Here is a 22,697-nt window from a genome sequence, read left to right on the forward strand (position 1 = left end):
TTACGTTAATGCACTAGGTGTGCGCCTGTTTTCTTTTCTCTTTTTTTTCTTATATATATTCAGTGAGTAGTGATCCCTTTGAAACGTCCTTTGATACCTGGATGTCATTGCTTTTGGAACGGGACTTTGTTTTTTCAGAGGTTTTTTATAAAGGTTTTTTATTCAATCATTTTTTTAAATTTCTTATGTTATTATTATTGAATATATTGTTTATTTTTAACTATTAGTATTGTGTTAAATTAACATCACATCCACCAACTTTGAAATTATAGGTTTTAGCAGGTATAATTTGCTATCATCACACCACCCCACTAAACGCTTTTACGGTAGGGTTAACTAGTTCTTCAATTTAATAGCCTTGTCCAGGATATATTAGAGGCGCTACTTCACTCTTTTTTGTTTCTTTTGATACATATATATATATATATATATATATATATATATATATATATATATATATATATATACACACACACACACTGTATATATATACAATGTTCAGAAAAAACAGCACCCCTTTTATTTTTCGTCATATCTTGCAGAAAAATCACAAAATTTTCTTGAAAATGTGAGCAATTATAGGCCTGTCACAATGGATTATTACATTTAAAAATTCTTTGATAATCTAATAAATATTCTTTGGGATTGGTGACGGCATGATGACCTCATTAATTGCATTGTTACAAAATGGTGTTTAGCGAAGAAGATAAGCACGTTATAAAGTGCTTGAGACAGAGCAAGAAAAATAATGGTCGCTAGGACAGTGGTTTCCAAACTATTTTGGTAAAGGAACCCTATGTGAAATTTCAAGGAACCCCAACCCTCTCTAATATCGTGTCTGAGATCAGATGCATTGTAAGAAACCTCAGTCCTCTCTAATATCGTGTCTGAGATCAGATGCATTGTAAGAAACCTCAGTCCTCTCTAATATCGTGTCTGAGATCAGATGCATTGTAAATTTTTCTGTATTTGGTCAAATTAAAAAATAACCTGAATATTAGAGGGAACCCATTAGGGATGCCCGGGCAACCCAAAGGTTCCTAGGAACCCAAGTTGAAAAGCACTGTGCTAGGAGAAGTGAAAAAATGAATTAATAAAACAACGTATCGTTCTAGAGTTGGAACAGCTGGACCAGCATGTTATCGATTATGCAATCAGACAGTGGCGTTCTCGTCTTCGGGCACGCGTTTCAGCAGAAGGAGGATTGTTCTGTCCTAGACTTCCTAGGGCTTAGTAAGATTAGACAGGCAGGTAAACGTGTCTGCTTCTTCATGCAAAATAGAGTCCTCCTTGAATTTCTGATAAACATTATTTACAAGCACAAAGAGAAACGAATAGAAAACTTTGGTGATGCAAAATATAGGAGTAGGTGAATAAACAATACTATCACAGGTACTGTAGAGCAAGTTGGGGAGACTACTTAGTTGGCTGCAAGATTTGAAAAGGAAGGATCTGGACAAACAGGAAACAGAGCTGTACTTTACCAAGTGCTGGGAAGGGAGGATCATTCCAAAACCACAGGGGTCTGGGAAGAGAAGTTGCTGAGGCAACAGGTTGAATAACAGTCATAGTACACTTTACATAGTATCAAAGAGACAGAAACTAGGGTAAAAGTTAACTGAGACAACAGCAGAAGACAGAACAAGGACATTTTGAACAAACACATTGATCAGTACTGTACTTTGAACTCAAACTTTATAATAATCTTGGTGTGTCAGATTAGATTACAACAGTTTAACACATTACGAACTACGAAGGAAAAACTCATATTTCTCATTTAATGAACATGAACCTATTAGAAAAGAGGCGTCTAAGAGAGGATATGATAATAATATACAAATATATTCGGGGACAATACAAGGAGCTTTCAAAAGAACTATACATCCCAATGTCAGTACAAAGGATAGATGGGCATCCCTTAAGGTTGGAGGAAAGGAGATTTCACCAGCAACAAAGGATAGGGTTCTTTACAGTAAGGGCAGTTAAAATATGGAATTCATTACCCATAGAGACTGTGATGGCAGATACAATAGATATGTTCAAAAAAAAGGTTGGACATCTTTTTAGAAAGGAAAGGTATACAGGGATATACCAAATAAGTAAACATGGGAAGGATGTTGATCCAGGGAGTGATCTGACTGCCAATATTTGGAGTCAGGAAGGAATTTCTTTTTCCCCTTATGAGATATCATTAGATGATGTCACTGGGGGGTTTGTTTGCCTTCCCCTGGATCAATATACTGTATGTACGGATGTAGGATAAAGTATCTGTCGTCTAAATTTAGCATAGTTTGAACTTGATGGACATATGTCTTATTTTAACCTCATCTACTGTGTAACTATGTAACCTACCGCAGTGTATCTGGTATTTGTTGACAATACAGTGACATTAATTTTTTTAACATCAGTTGTTAGCCCCACGTCACTGACGTCATGACGTTCGCCTCGCCGGGACAGCCTCTGGAGCTCCTGTCTCCTCCACTGCTGATCGATCAGTCGGCTTACTGTTTTTCTTTGCTGGCATTGGATCGAGGAGACTGAGTAGTTGCTGGGACATATTGGATCCGCTCGCTGTACCCACGGAAGGGCTATACCAGTCCCAAACATCTGGAGATGCTGAGACTACCTGTGTTCATCTGCTCGAACCGGCTGGTTACTATATGTTGACCTAAATGCTTTTAACCCTTCTACCATTGTGAGTGCCACTTGTACTGTTTTTTTAATAAATACTTGTTTATACTGTATTACGCTATGGAGCGCACGTGCTCTCTCTCTCTCTCTCATATGTCTGTGTGTATTTCGTATATTTTAATTTTAAACGATATATAATATCTACAAGAGTTTGGACACTATCTACTAAACTGATTTTCTGTGCTCACATTTTTTTAACATTAGCAGTGTCACAGACTTCAATGGACTGTTACTGGCATAAATCAGTACTTTTCCATTTAAATGCAATTTTTGGGGTCCAGACCGTGAAACCCCTACATGTCATTGATTCCAAAATCTCCCATTCAAGTCAAGTCATTGGCTACTTCTGAATGTATAGAATCACGCTGGTGTCTCCTCTCAGGTATCACCATTAGGTACCATTACAAAGCTTGATAATGAAAATGGTTTAAACCTATAATCCTGGTTCACTGGGGGCTCTATGGAACAAAATGCAGCAAACACTCATTAAAGCCATGCTCCAGCTGCAAGAGGCGCTCTGTGACATTATATATGACCTTTGGCAAAACAGTATGCTCCCAATGGATGGATATCCATACTGTACCTACAAAGCCACACAATGCTTCTGTGCTCATTGGTGCGCATGTCATTTACAGCTTGTGGTTTCTTCCAAACAAATTGTAATGCACGGTGCAAACACGAGTCACATGTAATGGTGGAGTCTACCATCTGCTGGCATCTTATGGAACAGGAATCTTATGTCTCGAAAGTAACAATGATGCTCAGACGTAAATGAAAAATACATCCCCATCATTTTTTGTTGTCACATATTTGAAATTGGAGTAGTGGGGTCCTGGTCGTTTTTCAGGGAGGCTCTACCTTCCGAATGTAATTAATATGACTATTTTTTCGCAGCTCACAGGTGTCTTTGTTTATGATCTTTAAAGCTGCAGCCGGACAGAAATCAGGAGTTGGTCAATAATTTAACAGTTTCATTGGTTGGTTTACCTAAAAAAAAATCTCACTGCTAGCAAATCTTTGGCTTAATTATAATTAAATAAATGGCCAGTTTATTTCTTTAGGGCATCTGAATGGGGGGAGTGTTTATCAATCAAGTGTTTTCTTAACCCGTTGCCCACCCTGTCCTTATAAGGGAACCAATAAAGGTAAGGGGAGAGAGGGGGCTCTGGCTGTGCAAACTGTTGCTGAACGCACATCTGACAAAAGGAAACAACCAGAGGAAATCAAACCCCTTCCAATTCCCAGTCGAACTTTAAAAAAATGATTTAAAAATACTTACGGGTGACCGATTTGAATAAACGGCATCAATCACCCAGATGTCATCTGCTGAACGGTGCTATTTTAAGCTCCAGGGAGCCCTGGTTCCCGAGATATTTACCGGTAATTTTCTCTAGGTTTTTGTTTTTAAAGGGATTTAAATAGCCGTCCAGTAGGAAACTGCAACCGAGGGTGTTATGACTTTCTATCGCTCGCGGAACTCACAAGATTCAAGTATTTGGATACTGGTAACACCACCGGTGAATATCTTGGGAAATAGCAGGGGTCACATCTCACACATTGGTTAAGCTGCACACGAGGATTCTGGGTAGTGACAAGCAAATGAGCCCATATGAAGGAATATAGGATACCCTCCCTGTATATCTCCCAAGCAAGGATCGACATTAATATGTTCAAAGTACTCTCAGTGCAAAAAATAAAAGAACAATTTATGATTATTTTGGTTTTGTTTCCTTTATCTGCTTCCTGTAGATTTAATTTTTAAAGAAACATTTCTTTAGAAATATAAAAATAAACTGGTTTAAAGAGTTACTGAAGGTTACAGCTGTTTCATTAAACGAACAGAATATTTATCCCCAGATTCATCAAGATCCGTCCAAGGTTAACGTACTCGAATGGGCGTGAACGCCGACTGACGTGAGTCGCAGATAACGCCAGACCAGGACTAACACACCAGGGATCAATTCGCCACACAGAAACACAGAGTTTATAAAATTAATTTATTGGAAAAAGGAGTATCCACAACTACAGTATGTACAGTAAATCAACACATAAACTTACAACTGGGAAACTGGGGTACCCTATAAACCTATATGCAGGGAGCTCCCTCACGAGATTTACCCTGTGCTCCCTTCCCTGCAAAATCCTCTGCAGTGTCTCTCCGTTGCACACAGCTCCTTGCCAAGCTGCTTCTTAATAATCTCTTCCACAACTAAAACACTCTCAGCTCACAGCTAACAAATGAGCTGATCTTATCTCACCGGAATCTCCCCCCCCCCCCAGAAAACACAAGAAAGAGAGACTGTCACAGGAGCCAGAGAGACAATCAGACGGGGTAGAGAGCCAGAGAGGACAGGATTCAGAGGGTGTAGGTAGTCACAGGAGTCAGAGGGGGCAGGGAGTCAGAGGGGCAGGGAGTCAGAAGGGTAGGTAGACACAGGAGTCAGAGGGGGCAGTGAGTCACAGGAGTCAGAGGGGGTAGGGAGTCAGAGGAGTCAGGGGAGCAGGGAGTCAGAAAGGGTAAGGTAGTCACAGGAGTCAGAGGGGGTATGGGAGTCACAGGAGCAAGCGAGTCAGAGGGGGCGAGGGACTGAGAGTTAGTGAGTCAGAGGGCAGGAGAGTCAGCGAATCAGAGGGGAGTTAGAGAACCAGAGGGGGCAGGAAGTCATAGGAGTCAGAGGGGGCAGGGTACCAGAGGGGGCAAAGGCGCAGAGTCAGAGGAGGCAGGGGAGTCAGAGAATCAGAGTGGGCAGGGAGTCACAGGAGTCAGAGGGGGTAGGGAATCACAGGCAGAGCCGCAGACAGATTGCCTGGTGCCCAGGACTAGAGTTACGACCGCCCCTACCCGGTCGGTGGTCTTGCGAGCCCCCCCAGTTCACACCTCATGAGCCCACTCCTCTTTCAACCCTCTTCCCATGTATTTTTCTCCCCTTCGTCTAACTCTTACCCCCTCTCTTCCTCACTCACCCTAACCCCCTCTTTCCCCCCCTCCACCAATTACCCCACTCTCACTAAATTCTGCTCCCTCAATCCCCCCTCTTCACACTCATCCCCCCCCCTCGGCCCCACACGCACAATTCCCCTCACAACAAACATACCAAAAAACTACACATCCCCCCCAATACAAAAAAACGTACCATTCCCCAAATACATACAAACCTTCCGTCCCCCAAATACATACAACCCCCGCCCCCCAAATATATACAAAAAAATCCTACCCCCCAAATACATACAAAAAAACCCTGCTGCTGGCCTCTTGCCGGGCTCCCCTCTCCCTAGCTGTTCGGGCCTCTCTCCCTCACTGTCCCATGCCGGGCCTATCTCTCTCATGCCGGTGCGCACGCCATCATCAGAGGCCCTGCGGGGACAGTGGGGGAAAGCCGGGGCCAGACAAAGCAGCTGACTTCTTTGCCCGGCTGCCGGTCCTCCAGTTGCCGACCGGCCTTGTCTCTTCCCAGCTCCGGGCCCACCTCACTGACACTGTCCCACGCCAAGCCTCTGATGCTGGTGTGCACTGGGCCACTCTGACATTGGCGTGTACCGGAAGCAAGCTGGGCTCAGCTTCCGGTGAACAATGGCACGAGAGAAAGGCCTGGCGTGGGACAGTGTCAGTGTGGCATGTCCGCATCTGACGAGAGCCAGGGCCCAGCAGCAACGAGAGGACTGGCAGCCAGGCAAAGAAGTTGGGTCCGGCCAGAGGTCAGGCTCACCTTCCAATGCCTGTCGCCCGGGGCCCCGCAGCCACCGGGCCCTGAACACAACCCGGCTCTCCTCCCCTGTCGTTGGGCCAGGTCACAGTAGTCAAATGAGACAGGGAGTCACAGGAATCAGAGGGGCAGAAAGTCACAGAAAACACACACACACAACAGGACAGTCACAGAAAACACACACACACAACAGGACAGTCACAGAAAACACACACACACAACAGGACAGTCACAGAAAACACACACATGACAGAACAAATATACAAAAAGACAGAGACACACAATCTCACTCCCTACTGCCCATGCTGCTTCCTCGTCCTCTGCTTGGCCACACCCCACTGGCTGCGGACACCTCCTCCTAAATGGCTGCTGCTGGGCAATGCAGCCAATCAGGATAGAGGAAACTGCCCTGCTCTCTCCCTGCTCTGGGAGATTGGGGAAATACCGCCGCACCCTTTAGATTCTCTCACGGAATCCCAGGGTGAAGCGGAACCCCAGTCGGGAATCACTGTGCTATACAAATCAATGGATGCTCAGCATATTAAAACTAATTAAAATAGCATTGAGTTGAATACAAAAATATTGGGGGGAAAAAATGTAGTAAGTATCAAATATTACAGAACTGATTTATTTAAAAAAACACATGTAGGATATTGCTTGGATTCCGCTTTTAATGGGCGGTATTCATGCTCATATGTACTTCATCAGTAGAGGCTGTATTGTATTTCATTTATCTTTAAGAAAGTTAAATATTTTAGTGTATGCTCCCATTTTGCCAAAAAAAAATAAATCATTGAGCTACAACTCATTAGTTTTCTATCAACATACATAGGGGATCTATTATCTCCTGTCTGCAAAACTGCAACAAAGATCCATTGCAAAAAACAAGAAGAGGAATCCCATTGGGGCTTTCCTGAGAAATCCAGTGCTGGTTATACACTGGTTTGCCCTAATTTTGCAGTTGGGAGACTTTCACAAATAAACCCCATACACTACCACTTAGGGTTGCCAGGTGTCCGGTATTGAACTGGACTGTCCTGTATTTGGATACTCTGTCCAGTAAAAATGAGAGGTACTGTAATACTGGACATGTATGTGTCCGGTATTTTCCTCCCTGGACATAGTGACCTCACGCACCTTTCACCATTGAGTCCAGTATTTTGGGAGAAGACACCCTGCAATCCTACTACCACTATTGGTCTATTGGCCAACAGGATGACTAATTTGAAGGTAGAAAACAGTGAATATGGTACATTTAAAAAATCTATACACACATTATTATGGTGCTTACCTGCTACTCTGAAGCAAATCAAAAAGCAAGTGTATGTAACATAGCCTGCCGGCAGTTACTCCTTTTTCTCTGGGCCTTTCCTCTGTCAGTCCTGTTAGTGCAGGCAGTAGAAAGGTTACTTCCTTCTTTAGGCCTGTGTGTGTGTGTTACAGCCTTGAATGATGTCATCAGTATTCAAGGGCAGGCCTAGCAACTTCTGAGGATGGCAATCTGAGGGGTGGATATTGGTTGGAACGCCCCCTGGTGTGTGTGGGCCAATCTATATCCGGCTCTGGCTTGCTATGAGTCAGAGTCAGAGACACTCCCCAAAGATATACAAAAGTGTGACATCCTCCCAAATTAAGTTCAGTTGAGTTCTTGGAGGATTGGAGTGAGCAGATAGAAAAAAAGAGAGAGGTCTCTCCCTCCCACCCATGAGGGGAAGGGAGGGAGGGGAATTATGCTGCTTAGGGCAGAGCTCTGAGTTAGAGAACATGGAGAGAAATAGGCAGATGAGGATGAGAAACTTGTGAACCCTGCTATTCTCTGTACTGGAGCTGTCTGTCAATAAAGAACAGAAAAAGACATGCTGTGTGTGTTCCTGTCTCTGAGAATGAAGGAGTGTCCGTAGGGGTCCATCCCCTGAATATATACAGGGGATCCATGCTGGCTGGAGGCACTGCACCAGAGAGATCAAGGTAACCTGTCCTTCCTGTCCTTCCTGTCCTGCTTTCTCCCCATACCACCGCGGAGCGCTCAACCCTCCTGTTACCTGCAGGTCACGAAACAGCACCAGAGTAGCTGAAAAGAGCATACCACCCCCAATCTCACTTAGAGGGTGGGGGTAGATGGGCTACATTTATAATGTCATGTGCACACTTTAACTGGGTCAGGGCATGTGTAATTCTCCAATATAGGAATTTAGACTGAAGTGCTATGAAAGAACGGTGAGATTTTTGTTATCACTCAGACTCCCTCCTCTCCTAAGTTTTTAATTTGCTAAAGTAGTAGTCTCACGCAGTTTTACAATGTGTCCATTAGATGGCGCTGCAATACATTGAAAACAATGTTCTTGTAGCTAACGGTTATCACTTTAAGGCCTACAGTAGGTCAAAAAAGCTCTGTTAATTCAGTTCTCATAACATGACGTTACTTAAAACAGATATGGCGGTTATGGTCCCTGAGTTAACACAGTATGCACAAAGCAACGTCCAAACGACATCTCATTAGCGTTGGCTTAATGTCACGTTATTGCAGCATAACTTTGCATTGTCTTGCAATGACATGACACTAACTACAGTATGTCTTCGCGTTACTCCGATCCAGACCCTGATATAGGCCTCCAGCTCGCGTTGAGGAGAGGGAAATAACGCTGGGAAATAATGCTATGTTAGTGCAATAGTATAACTGTGGTAACACCCATCCAGACCCTGCAAAAGCCCTACAGTATTTCAAGGCCTGTATAGCAGGAACGCCAGGTATACCGTGTAGGTAGGGTTGCCAGGTGTCCGGTATTCAACTGGACGGTCCTGTATTTGGATACTCTGTCCAGTAAAAAATGAGAGGTTCTGTAATACTGGACATGTAAGTGTCCAGTATTTTCCTCCTTGGACATAGTGACCTGACGCACCTTTCACCATTGAGTCCAGTAATTTTGGAGAAGCCATCTGGCAACCCTACATGTAGGTAAAGTCCCTGTGTTAACATAACAGACATTTGTGGATATAAAATGTTATGAAAATGCCGTATTTGCATATCATTATTACTATATTGTCCATTATAGGTAACGCTAGGATCTTTACAGGAAAAAACATGACTTGATGTTATGTTACTGTCCTTTGAAGATACGCCATTAGACCTAATGTGACATTAAGTTAGGTTAACGTCACGCTAAGTGATTTAAAAGAGCTTTGTGGATCTGAGCCTAATGAGAGTATACATATAATTTGAAGCCAGAATGAATGCTAAAAATGTACTGAGAATATTTACCGGGAAAACACACATTTATAATACATCGACTGCTGTGGTTGTAAAATGCAGTTTACCACGATGTACCACCATTCTCTCATCTGATGGCTGCTTGGCACTGCAAATGTTGTTGCTTTTATAAGATCCCCACCTTAAGGTTTATTTAGCTCCAGGTAAGATGACTGCAGCCAACCTCCTACTGTTCCTGTCTTGGCATGTCATGACCAATACACCTCAGGCCAATTATGTACGTTACACCAAAGGGAAGGGATGTTTGATTAGTTTAATCTGTGTGATTGATCTCAAAATCAAAAAGGAAGAAATAATAATACAAACTTTTTGAAAGATTGAAAAGTGGCATCAGATTTGTGCATCTATGTCAGAGACCACCTAGGAAAAGTACACAGGATGAGGGACAGATCAAGCTGATGAGTGCAGTAAACCTTCAGTTTACACAGTGTTTGGCAAGTATTCCACAGATTCACTTTCAAAACTGCACGTATCTCCTACAGGTTCAAATCAGAGGTGAAGACAAGAGACTTGCTTTGGGAAAATAAATGTCGGCTTTTATTTTGCCAAAGTGCATCAGCAAAAAAATATAGGCTTTTCCTTAGCCAAGGTGCAGCAAAAGACCTGACTATATAACGTATAGGGCTATCTTAGGCCAGTTCAGCTTCCTAAGCATGTGAAAGTTGAAATACGTCTATAGACATATTTGGTGTCCCTTGACATCAAGGACATGGGGATATGGCCTTTGCGCCCTTGTGTCCCTACGGATCAAGGACATGCATGTGTGGTCTGTACGCAAACCAGGGAGGCACAGAGAAACAGTTCTCTTTCCTACTTTTGAAACCCCTTTCTAGAGTCAGATGGGTACGTTAGTAGCCCTGCCTTCCTCCAGGCAGGAATTAACCACTGCCTGGCTGACACCCAACAGCTCCAGCTGATGTAAACAGGATTGCCCCTCTTACAGAACCTATTCAAATATCACTGACATCGGTTTACTTTTGCTCATACTGTACAATACTGACTGCACTTATAAAGTGCTGTACTCAGAGAAAACGGAAATAAATCATTGTACTCACAATTCCATTCTGCACACTGAACCCCAACTGGTATTTCAGATCGGGTCTTTTGATGAGGACCGTTGTGACAGGTGGACAACTCACAATGTTCAGTTTCAACTGGGTTTGATTCTTAAGCCCCTGTAAAAACAATGATAACTAATTCCACAACGGATCTGCATAAAACCTTGAGCCAAAGAACATTTATCTTACATAATTTAACTTAAAACTACTGAAGCGTAGCCCTGTTTCATGGATTATTCTACATCCCACTTTCCGCTGTACAACTATTAAAACATGTTCCCATTTCCTAAATTACAAACTAGTGAAACAAAATCATATTTTCCAAATGTTCCATTCAAATTCAGTAGTCCTAAATAGTGTCAAATATTTGTTTTAAATGTTGAAGTTTCCCAATGAAAAACAGTAGTATTTTCAGAAGTTCAGCACCCCTATTAGTTAACTGACTATATTTTTGTAATGTGGATGGGATGGAAAAGGGCTGGCCAACTCCAGTCCTTTATGGCCACCAACAGGTCAGGATATACCTGCTTCAGCACTGGTGGTTCAATCAGTGGCTCAGTTATTATGACTGAGAATCTGACCTGTTGGTGGCCCTTGAGGACTGGAGTTGGCCACTCCTGCGATAGCGAATGTAGAGGTTAATAAATAAAAAAAAGTATTTGTAAAATAATAAACCGCAATAGGAAATATGTATGGAGGCAAATATGGGGGGAAATGGATGCAAATGGCGTGGTTTTGATCTGGTGTCTCTTCACGTCAGTGTGTGAGGGTCACGTTTTGTACCATGTGCATCAGCTTCTGATTTGAGGAGTGTCAACAGAAGGAGTTACATGATGCACAGATTTGAATGAGATGTATCACATTCTGTGTATCTGTGCATCACTTTTTTTTAAATCTATTTGCGTAACAACAAAATCAGCCAAGACGCAGGTGAAGTAAACATTTTTGGCTAACTGCAATGAGAACATGGAGCTATGCATCAAAATAAACTTCTATTCCCCCTCTCTCTCTACATTGATAGCTCCGCCGATGGGGTGTAAGGATCACAAAGAAGGTATAATTCTTGGGCAAAAAAAAATCGACACCATATGTACAATATCAAAGAAAAAAATCCAGTTTAACAGGTTTTTTTTACACGTGGAATAATATGTTCCCCCAGAAGTGCACCACTTTTGCCTTGATAAATACTGTAGACTCCAATCTGTTTAGTTAGCCAAACAACCTAGTTTTGAACTTATAAATCTGTTACATCTAGCTTTCAACTACAGTATACTGCAAACATCTTCATAAAAGGGAATTGACTACCTAAATGGACAATTCCAGAGTTTCCATTGTCAAGTCGTAGTAAGGTTGAACTCTTTGGAACATAGTAAGGATGTCAGTGGACTGATAGATCTCACCAATCTACTTATTTTTTAAATTGGTTGCTTCACTACATTTATGCTATTCGGTTTTACCAAAAACTGTATATGCAGCATTGCTACAGGTTGTTTTGCTCCAATTGTCTACCACTAATACTGTATGTGCACAGCACACACCATTTTGCAGGCAATTGGGCAATGCTGTATTGGTGTAACATACTGTACCTTTATAATTCCTTGACAAGTCGCCAGAGGAAGGCCAACCAAACTCGTTCCATTAATGGACATGATCTGGTCACCAATGCTGAGTTTTCCTGAGCGTGCTGCAGGTCCTCCATTCATCATGTTAGCCAGAATAACGGTGGGAAGAATAGACCCCCATCCAGACTCCACAATAACCACTCCTAAGATTTCTCCCTTGAGCTTTTCCACTTGCAGCTGTTAATGAAGTGATAACAAGTATTTCATGCACTCACAAGTCACATGCAACAGAATATACAAAAAAAATGAAATCATACATTTCAGTAGACTTGAACGTGTACAGCAATTCCATTATTTTACCTCTTTGCAGTTCTCAGAATTAGAAAAGTGTATGAGGTCATCATTATACATTTCTTGGGTATTGATGATGTCACTGTATTCTTTTTGACTGAGGTCCTCAGGGTTGATTCCATTGGCCCGTAAAAATTCCTGATAGGCGACACTAAAAGCTTGGCCAATCGACTGGGCGATAAGTTGCGCCTATAAATAGAAGTTAGTTGTTAAAGGGGATAAAAAACTAATGTTAAGACACACTAAATCTGAAGAAGTCATATGTGAGGTCTTGATAGCTTTTATACAATTGTATATAGGTGGAACACTAACATGCTAGTGTATTAAAGGCAACACATATTTTAAGAAATTTAGGGGGGGTTCACAATGCTCCAATATCAGGTACCTGAGCTCGATCAGCATATTTTCAGTGTTTTCTGAATCTCCCACCTTCATTTTATTAAAGAATGTTATGCTGTTTATTACCACTTGATGGCACTACTTCATAGCCATAGTATTCTTGCAACTTTATGAGCAGAGACAGAATAATAACTGCCCCTAAACCAATTGTGCTGCTTGCAACTCTTTAAACCAGACTTGGTACTTGCTTTACGCACCACACAATATAAGAAACATTATTAACTCATTAATTAAACTTGACAGAGCCAAAAGCAGAAATGAACAATGGTGACTAGCGCTATTCTCTGAATTGTGTGATTAAATGTCCATAAGCTGCCGATAAAGTCCACTGAATTTCTTGGAAATCAGAACATACAGGGGCTTATGCAGAGAGGTACTGCTTAAATTCGCCGCAGGATTGGAATTTATTGTTGTGCTATGCAGGGTACTCCGGTAGCGCGGTTTGCCTGAAATTGCTAATTAGGCGAGTTTCACTTGGCGTGAAACTCGGCATTCAGACCCGCGCGGTATTTGCCAACAATACAGCCAACTTTTGTTGGCGGGCAAAATTTCCCCTTAACGCGCCATTTAGTAGCTCCGATTGGCGCGTTCATGCGCATCGGAGCTACTGGAATCGTGCGTCTTTTAACAGTGGCGAACTCACGCTTCTCGCCACCCGTCTGGGGAATTTGACTAGTCCCTCCAAGTTCTCGCCACTAACTCTTTGAATGCGGACATTTTTGCCGCAAACCTGCCGAATTTCACCTTACCGTACCTCTCTGCAGAAGCCCCACAATGTTCCAAAATTGACTTTAAATGGTGTTTTGGGTACATTTGAAAATCAAACCCGACATGTGGTTTCTCTGACCGAGATCTGCTACAGACGTGATGTCCTTTTCCGCAGTTCACGTGGATTGGTGACACGTGAAAACAAAAATCACAAGCATAGTGTAATACCTCAGTGGGTCATTGAACTCAATACTGTATATCTCAGTAAGCCTCAGATAGTGAATGTGATCTCTTGAAAAGGGATGTTATCCCAGATGATTTTAAAAGGTTAACCATATAAATTAGACTCACATAGAAAATAAACCACGGGGAATTGGAGCAGAAATTACCATAAAGGACTAAAGGTGAATTTAGGGATAACTCCCTCTAATTTGAAGGAAAGTATCGTATGGCTGATATAAAAATTATTTAATAAAAAACATTAGTAACAAAATACAATAAAAAATACAATAGATACTGCAATGTGTGACCATTACAACTAAATTTACATGCATTACAACTTGTGCATGTAAAAAATCCTTCAGTTGAATTGATTTCCTGACCTGACAGCTTGGTGACAGTTCCATTTTGAGATTTGCAGCTTTCTTAAAAATAATCTGAGGTTGAACTGGAAGGATTTCATTGAGAACTTTATCTTTAAGTATACATTTTTCACATCTAATTAAACCAAGAGAAAATATGAAATGAAGTCACATATCAACTGCAAAAGTAGTTATATTATCTACCTATTAGAATGCCAGTGCGGTCTGCAGTACGTTGGCAAAACCTGCAGAACGCTTCAAAGACGAATAGGAGGACATGTGTGTAATATCAGGAAAGGTTTAATTACACACAATGTATCAAACCATTTTTTCGAATGAAACATGATCAAAAACCGAGAGGGCTTAAGTGTAAAACTATTGAGCGTCCACTACCGCATAGGAGAGGGGTAGGAGAGGGGGTGACAGGATTATTCAAACCTCAAGAAGGGAGTTATATTGTATATATGAATTAAGACCATTAACCCCCACAGGACAAGAATAGCAAGGTCAATTAGATGTGTAGCTGTTCTTACAGAACATTATCTTCTTTCCATCTCTTCTCCATCACTGGCCTATTGCTCATGTCTGCTGCATTGGTAGGATGTAATTGATATGTAAGCACCAGCATTCTAATATAGAAGCAAGCTATTATTTCCAGTGTGTTTCATAACAACATTCAAGTGATCAGTCTAATAACACTGTGGCCCCTAAACAGACATACAAATATTTATACGACAAGTCATTCGGTAAACATACACATATACTTTATTAATACAAGCATTTATATGCAACAAAGTTCAGCTGATGGCATACGACAAATGTCATGAAAGCTGGATCGCTATGTCTAAAACCAATTGTAGTCCTCTCTAATACTATTAAATACATTGTGGTATTATTTAATAAGCCCCAAACATATGTATTTTGCAACATTATAAGTTTTGTTATTATGAGTATACACTGTTGGAATCTCATGCTCTTTGTTGACCACTGAAAATGTTTCTCTATATGAAAGAAGTTAATATGTATCATTATGTGCGCTTTTGCCTCTTGTTTCATTTGGGCACTAATAAGAATACAATGTTTTAATAAGAATGCAACATAAGAGGAACTAATGTAAAAATTATGTTATTCTGTATACTGTTTGCTTGATTGTACAGTATGTGCATGCGAATGTATCACTTGCATACTGAATGCGAGATATATAGTGCTGCCGACAAGAGATACCGTCATACTGACCTGTCAATTACCATAAAGGGTCAGTTCCAGGACTGCTTAAACCTGCAACCTCAAGCCCCTGCATTACTGATACCCCTGAGGAAGCGACACTGCAGTCGGGAAACGCATAGGGTTAGCAGGTATTACTGGGGGGTTCCTGAAGTTGTGCAAGGCGAGCAGTCTGTGACGTCTTCCCGAAAGGTCGCTAGCGACCGGCAAGGAGAGAACTGAACCGCCGAGCAGCGTGTCTGCAGAAAAGCAAGCAGAGGAGCCAGCAGACAAGCCGCAATCTCACCCTCCAGATATTACCCACATACTTACCTGCCCATGAACTAGCACCATCTCGTGAGCAGGATTTCAATTTCACATCCTCTGAAATGTCAAGAAGATCACACATTGCCGTATCTATTGCATTTTTTTATTGTATTTTGTTACTAATGTTTTTTATTAAATAATTTTTATATCAGCCATCTGATACTTGCCTTCAAATTAGAAGGAGTTATCCCTAAATTCACCATTGGTCCTTTATGGTCATTTCTGGCCAAATTCACTGTGGCTTATTTTCTACGTGAGCCTAAATTATATGGTTAAATCTTTAAAATCATCTGGGATAACATCCCTTTTCAAGAGATCACATTCACTATCTGAGGCTTACTGAGATCTATTGAGTTCAATGACCCACTGAGGTATTACACTATGCTTGTGATTTTTGTTTTCACGTGTCACCAATCCACGTGAACTGCGGAAAAGGACATCACGCCTGCAGCAGATCTCGGTCAGAGAAACCACCTGTCGGGTTTGATTTTCAAATGTACCCAAAGCGCCATTTAAAGTCAATTTTGGGACACATCGTGCATCTAGACATAATTCTTGGTAATTTCATACAAAGGGGCCAATTAATTTTGCCCTGCGAAATTTACCCGGAAATGGAATGCAATAAAATAAACAGGAACAACTTGGTATTTATTTAGAATTATTTATGCAGAAAGGCCTATACAAAAAACGCCCATCGAATTTGCATTCACTTTCTGCATGTAATGTGTTTGTTTTTCGCCTCCGTTAGGCAATCAATGTCGAGGAGTTTACAGAGAGGAGCTTTTGAAGAATTGTTATATACAACAAAATTACTAAACCTATTAAACTTGGGGTGAGATGATCTCAAAGAAGAATTATATATGCAACTTTTTCAACGGTTTGGAACCCCTCTCCTCGAATTGAATAAGTCAAGTATTTAATGTGGTGTATAAGGCGAGATCTCGGGTCGCGCATTTTGGTGCATAATGCAGTCTGGCATCGTACGAAAAAGCATATGGATACCTGATTGCTCATTGGCATGCTAAATTTGGACGCTGAGTGGATTTGCAAATGCCATTGCCACACGGTTTTCGACATGCGAAATCGATAAGCTTGTTTTTCCATATTAAAAACAAGGCATCCTTGCAGTTTAATGAATAGGCCCCATAGCCCGCTAAATGAACGGAGCTTTGCTTTACAATCATATCATCCAAGAGTGCAATGTGGCATCTTGTATACGCGTACGGTATATTGATTTGTAAGCTGTAACCTATTTGAACTCTACATCATTTATAGAAAAGGTTGTTAAAAAAAATGGAGAAATCAATTTCCTCATTCAGACCTTGAGGTTAAGCAGTTTTCAAATTGAGAACACCAAATACTTTTCACTCTTACAGTCCCTTTAACCTTTCCGTTCTGCTGGGACTAAGCAGTATGTACTCAGTTTCATATTTTGCCTCTGTGCTATACCATCGCTTTATCTGTAAATAAAAAGGTTTCCCAGAAGGGATGCTTATTTCATTCTGTTAATAGAATCGCAATGTCAATACAGTATGTTATTCTGCTTCATGCATACGGAAAACGACATGAGCATCCAATTATCTTCACTCGCCCCAAAAGCCATGGGGCAGGCTTTGCAAACAATTTGAGAGAACCTTGTTAGTCTCAGGAATGCAATATGTTGCTTGTTATGCCAAGACAAGCACAGTAGCTTTTACTTCCTTGGGGGTACGGAGAGATTATCCCCACATAGCACGTTTGTGACTACGGGCCACTAAATGTATTTTTCTTGTCAGAAAAAAACAAAATTGGTACAGTATGTTACAGAGTTTGTGGTTTTGAGATTAGAGAGAGTTCATCATAATGGAATGAGTTTAATTGAACACAGTGTCATTGAAATTCTGAGCGAGTGATCGCTCTGTTCATTATTAATGCAGTTGAAGTTATTCTATTTGCTTAACAAATGTCATGTAATGTGGACAGAGGCATTTATTTAGAATGTCAGATCTCAAATTAGGATTTGTGGAGGAGCCGTTGTCAATCTACTGCTGGATGAAGGTCTCCCCAATGATCTTCCAGGTAGTGCGGTTGCAAGCTTCTCTTCTCCGTGTTGCTCCAACAATTCCTCTCATTTCATCCTCCCATCTAACTTTTTGCCGTTGTCTTGGTCTTTTGATATTCCTTAGAATCCAGTTGAATACCATCTTTGTCCAACAATGGTCATTTCTTCATGCGATATATCCGGCCCACTGCCATTTTAATTATTTCACCCTTATGATGATGCCACAGACTCTTGTTTGCTCTCAAACCTATTAATTCTTTTCCCTGTGTCTTCAGGTAATACCGAGGATACATCTCTCCTGAGTTGCCTGAGCTATCTTTGCATTAGGGTCCTAATTTCATGTCCAGTTATACACTTGCGGATTGCCTAGCACAGCTCCGCAAATATTTTTTTTTGTTCTATCAGCCTATGGGTGTTGTATGTCTTGTCATTTCCTCAGTAACTTCCTTATCTCATCTGATATTTTCTGAAACTGTTTTTGTTAACAATTCCACCATTTTTTTCTCCACTTTGAACTACGTCTATCATTTTTTTTAAATACATATTTGTTAATGTATCCACATGCGTCTCAAGCAAGCTGTTCGTTTTACCAAATATATCTATCTATATATTTCTGAAAGTGTTGTATGCGTGTCTGGTTCTCCTGTGCCTCAGGCCAATGAGATTGCTCCCTTGGCCGCCCGCCCCTGCACACCTCTCATTGGCCTGAGGCGGAGTGACGGGCCAAAGGTCACACACACACACGCGCGCGCACACGCACACACGCACACACTCTCTCTCTCTCACACCCCACCTCCCCCCCCCAAGCTCACACACCGGCGCCGCTACAGTCAGCGGGGGAGCGGCGCGAGCGCCCGGGACACAGCGGGGGAGCGGCCACAACACGCTGCCTCCCCTGCCTCACATGCACGTGGGAGCAGCCGGACGGGTGAGTGATCGAGTTGGCGGACGGGTACTGAGGTTGCCACGCCCGCCTCACCGTGTCTCACAGGCCCCGCGCTGCTGTCCTTCCCCCTCCCTACAAGTGCAGCTGCCACGGCCGCCTCACCGTGCCTCACAGGCCCCGCGCTGCTGTCCTTCCCCCTCCCTACAGCTGCGGCTGCCACGGCTGCCTCACCGTGCCTCACAGGCCCCGCGCTGCTGTCCTTCCCCTTCCCTACAGCTGCGGCTGCCACGGCCGCCTCACCGTGCCTCACAGGCCCCGCGCTGCTGTCCTTCCCCCTCCCTACAGCTGCAGCTGCCACGGCCACCTCACCGTGCCTCACAGGCCCCGCGCTGCTGTCCTCCCCCCCCCCTAACAGCTGCGGCTGCCACGGCCGCCTCACCGTGCCTCACAGGCCCCGCACTGCTGTCCTCCCCTCCCCCCAACAGCTGCGGCAGCCACGGCCGCCTCACCGTGCCTCACAGGCCCCGCGCTGCTGTCCTTCCCCCTCCCTACAGCTGCGGCTGCCACGGCCGCCTCACCGCGCCTCACACCTGCTGCCTCCGGGGATAGCATGAAGGGGGGGAGGCATGCGGGGGTGGGGGGGAAGAAGAGATGCAGGGGTGGGGGAAGAGATGCAGGGGGGGAAAGATAACACACCAACCCACCCACTCACCCACCCACCCACCCACTCACCCACCCACTCACCCACTCAACTCACCCACCCAGTCACTCACCCACCCACCCAGTCACTCAGTCACTCACCCACCCACCCAGTCACTCACCCACCCAGTCACTCACCCACCCACCCAGTCACTCACCCACTTACCCAGTCACTCACCCACCCAGTCACTCACCCACCCAGTCACTCAGTCACTCATCCACCCACCCAGTCACTCAGTCACTCAAAGTCACTCAGTCAAGTCACTCAGTCACTCACCCACCCACCCAGTCACTCAGTCACTCAGTCACCCACCCACCCAGTCACTCAGTCACCCACCCACTCACTCACTCAGTCAACCCACCCACCCAGTCACTCACCCACTCACCCACCCAGTCACTCACCCACCCACCCACTCACCCACTCACCCACCCACCCAGTTACTCAACCCAATCACTCAACCCAGTCACTCAGTCACCCACCCAGTCACTCAGTCACCCACCCAGTCACCCACCCACCCAGTCACTCAGTCACTCAAAGTCACTCAGTCAAGTCACTCAATCACTCACCCACCCAGTCACTCAGTCACCCACCCACCCAGTCACTCAGTCACCCACCCACTCACTCACTCAGTCAACCCACCCACCCAGTCACTCATCCACTCACCCACCCAGTCACTCACCCACTCACCCACCCACCCAGTCACTCAACCCAATCACTCAACCCAGTCACTCAGTCACCCACCCACCCACCCAGTCACCCACCCACTCACTCAGTCCCTCAGTCAACCCACCCAGTCACTCACCCACCCACTGAGCTCTGAAGGGGGGGGAATTGGACATGTGAGAGGGGGTGGGGGAACGGAGGTGTGAAGGGTGGAAGGGCCGGAGCTGTGAACGGGGGGAAGGGGGGAACCCAGCTATTAACAAGGGGGCCACATTCATGTGCAGGGGGGCCCCGATTGCTGTTAACGGGGGAGAAGGGGGAAGGGGGAGATAGAGAGGGGGAGCGAAGAAAAAAAGAGAGGGAGGGGGAGCGGAGAGAGGGGGGGAGCGGGAGAATTCAATGCCGGGCAACGCCGGGTATATCAGCTAGTATATATATATATATATATATATATATATAGATATAGATATATATATATATATATATATATATATATATATATATATATATATATATATCACTGCGATCCCCACCAAGTAGGTGGCGAAAAGAGAATACTGACAATAGCACAGAGTCTTATGTGTTATGTTTTCTATTTGGGCTTTTCGAGCTCACCTTTTTACCTAGTTAGGTTTTCATTGAACGTGATTCAGGAGCCCAATATCCCCCATAACTCTTTCTGAGGTGCTGGACTCATTTATTTCACCATCTCCATTTGGATTGACATTATTTTCATCTGTTTTTTTTCACTATTTATAGGGATTTTTTTAACAGGGTTAAAGCGAAGTACCAACGGACATCTTTTTTGCCCCTTGGGAATGGGCCTTTACCCCGAAACGTGGCCCCCTTTTCCCTGTAACACCACATTTGTGTGCACCCCTCCCTCCCATCTCCCTGAGATTTCCCTTTTCCTTTCCTACCCTTGTTTTCTCCCGCTCCTTCCTTGTCACATGTACCGCACACTGTGTGTGACCTACGCTCCTTGGGGGTTTGTGTTCTTTTCTTGATTAAATTAATTTGGCTTACACCTTTTTCAATTGCCATTTATGAGTGCTGGAAACATTGTTTTGTGTTTATTGATTGTGTCAAGGAAATAGTGTTCCACGTTACACCATTAAGTTTCTAGCTTTAGCCCCTTTGAGTGTTGTCTATTTTTTGTTTTGTTTTGAAACCGTATCATGTTTTTGTGTAATTTGTTTGATCAGGTTATTATTATCTATTATTAGGACATAGATTAAGATCTAATAACATTTTAGGTTTGAAATATGTGAAAATCCTAAGGGATTCACAAACTTTTTCTCGCCAATGTACAGTCCCACACCGACAGTCACAGACGGTCTATATCAGAGAGAGCATGCACTCAAGTATGCAGAAGGTTAAACTCCTAGCTAAGCGAGCAGATAGGGTGTGTCAGCCAACTGCTGATTGCAAGGGCTTTAAAAAGCAGTCAGCAGCCTAACCACAAACAGCAAGGATGCCGGTTGGAACAGTTCCTAGGCCTGCTGGATGCAGGGCCTGTCGTTTGGACCAAGACCACAGCCTGAGAGGGTCACAGGAAGAGACTTTAGTGTTGTCGCTTACAGAGGTAAAAGGGCTACGTATTGGTAAAGAGCTTAACTCTACAATCTGTAGTTAAGGAACTGACAAGTATGTTAGTGCTCCAAAGGGATCTAGGCATTGTGTTTTCGTTCCTGTTTAATTTTGTGCCCTTTCGTTAATAAACCTGGGATGCGAACCCTATGTTTCCTGCCTTAATATGAGAGAAAAGACCCTGCAAAGTGGTGAGTTGTCACAACACATATACAAATATATCAGTGTTTCCCAACCGGGGTTCCACGGTACCCTTGAGTTCCGTGAGAAGATCAAAAGGGTGCCATGGGATTTCCCCGATCTCTCGGAGTAGGGCCATTGCTAGGGGGCTGGGTAGTTTCCTCTATCCTGATTGTCTGCTGCTGGTTAATGCAGCCAATCAGGAGGAGATTTCAGGAGCCTGCGGCATGTGGCCAAGCAGAGGAGGAAGCAGCATGGACCGGAGAGAGACGAGGCTGTGTGTCTGTCCTGTGTGTATTTGTCCTGTTGTGTGTGTGTGTGTGCGCGTGTATTTTTTCTGTCCTGTTGATATTTGTTTTCTGTGACTCCCTGCCCCCTCTGACTCTCTTCCCCTCTTACCCCCTGTCCCCTGTGACTCCCTGTCCCCTGTGACTCCCTGCCCCCTCTGACTCCCTGCCCCCTCTGACTCTCTTCCCTCGTACCCCGTCCCCTGTGACTCCCTGTCCCGTGACTTCCTGCTCCCTCTAACTCCTGTGATTGTCTGTCTCCTGTGAATTTGTATGTCTCAGCATCCTGTGTTTTCTGTGACCCTGTCCTGTTGTTGGGGTGCCTCTGCAACTATGATTAGGGGTGCCCTTAGAGAAAAAAGTTTGAAAACCACTGACACCTATACACCGCTTTGATATCTGGTTTTGAAGTGTTTGTACAATTCAAAGCATATGGACCTTCATTACATCAATGGGAATATCTATAACTAACTATAAAATGTTCATATGTAAGAGATC

General features: G+C 43.5%; 1 protein-coding gene across 1 annotated transcript in view; it reads right to left on the reverse strand.

The window, feature by feature from the left end:
• APBA2 (amyloid beta precursor protein binding family A member 2) overlaps positions 1-22,697 on the reverse strand; it is a 338,632-nt gene that overhangs the window by 41,838 nt on the left and 274,097 nt on the right. Inside the window, exons 9-11 of the mRNA XM_075575858.1 lie at positions 12,644-12,823; positions 12,308-12,520; positions 10,719-10,838 (exon numbers count right to left, since the gene is read on the reverse strand). Of these exons, the coding sequence (XP_075431973.1) occupies positions 10,719-10,838; positions 12,308-12,520; positions 12,644-12,823 (513 nt within the window). The remainder of the gene's footprint in view (positions 1-10,718; positions 10,839-12,307; positions 12,521-12,643; positions 12,824-22,697) is intronic.

This window comes from Ascaphus truei, chromosome 18 (genome assembly GCF_040206685.1).
Source record: "Ascaphus truei isolate aAscTru1 chromosome 18, aAscTru1.hap1, whole genome shotgun sequence".
Classification (NCBI taxonomy): Eukaryota; Metazoa; Chordata; class Amphibia; order Anura; family Ascaphidae; genus Ascaphus; species Ascaphus truei.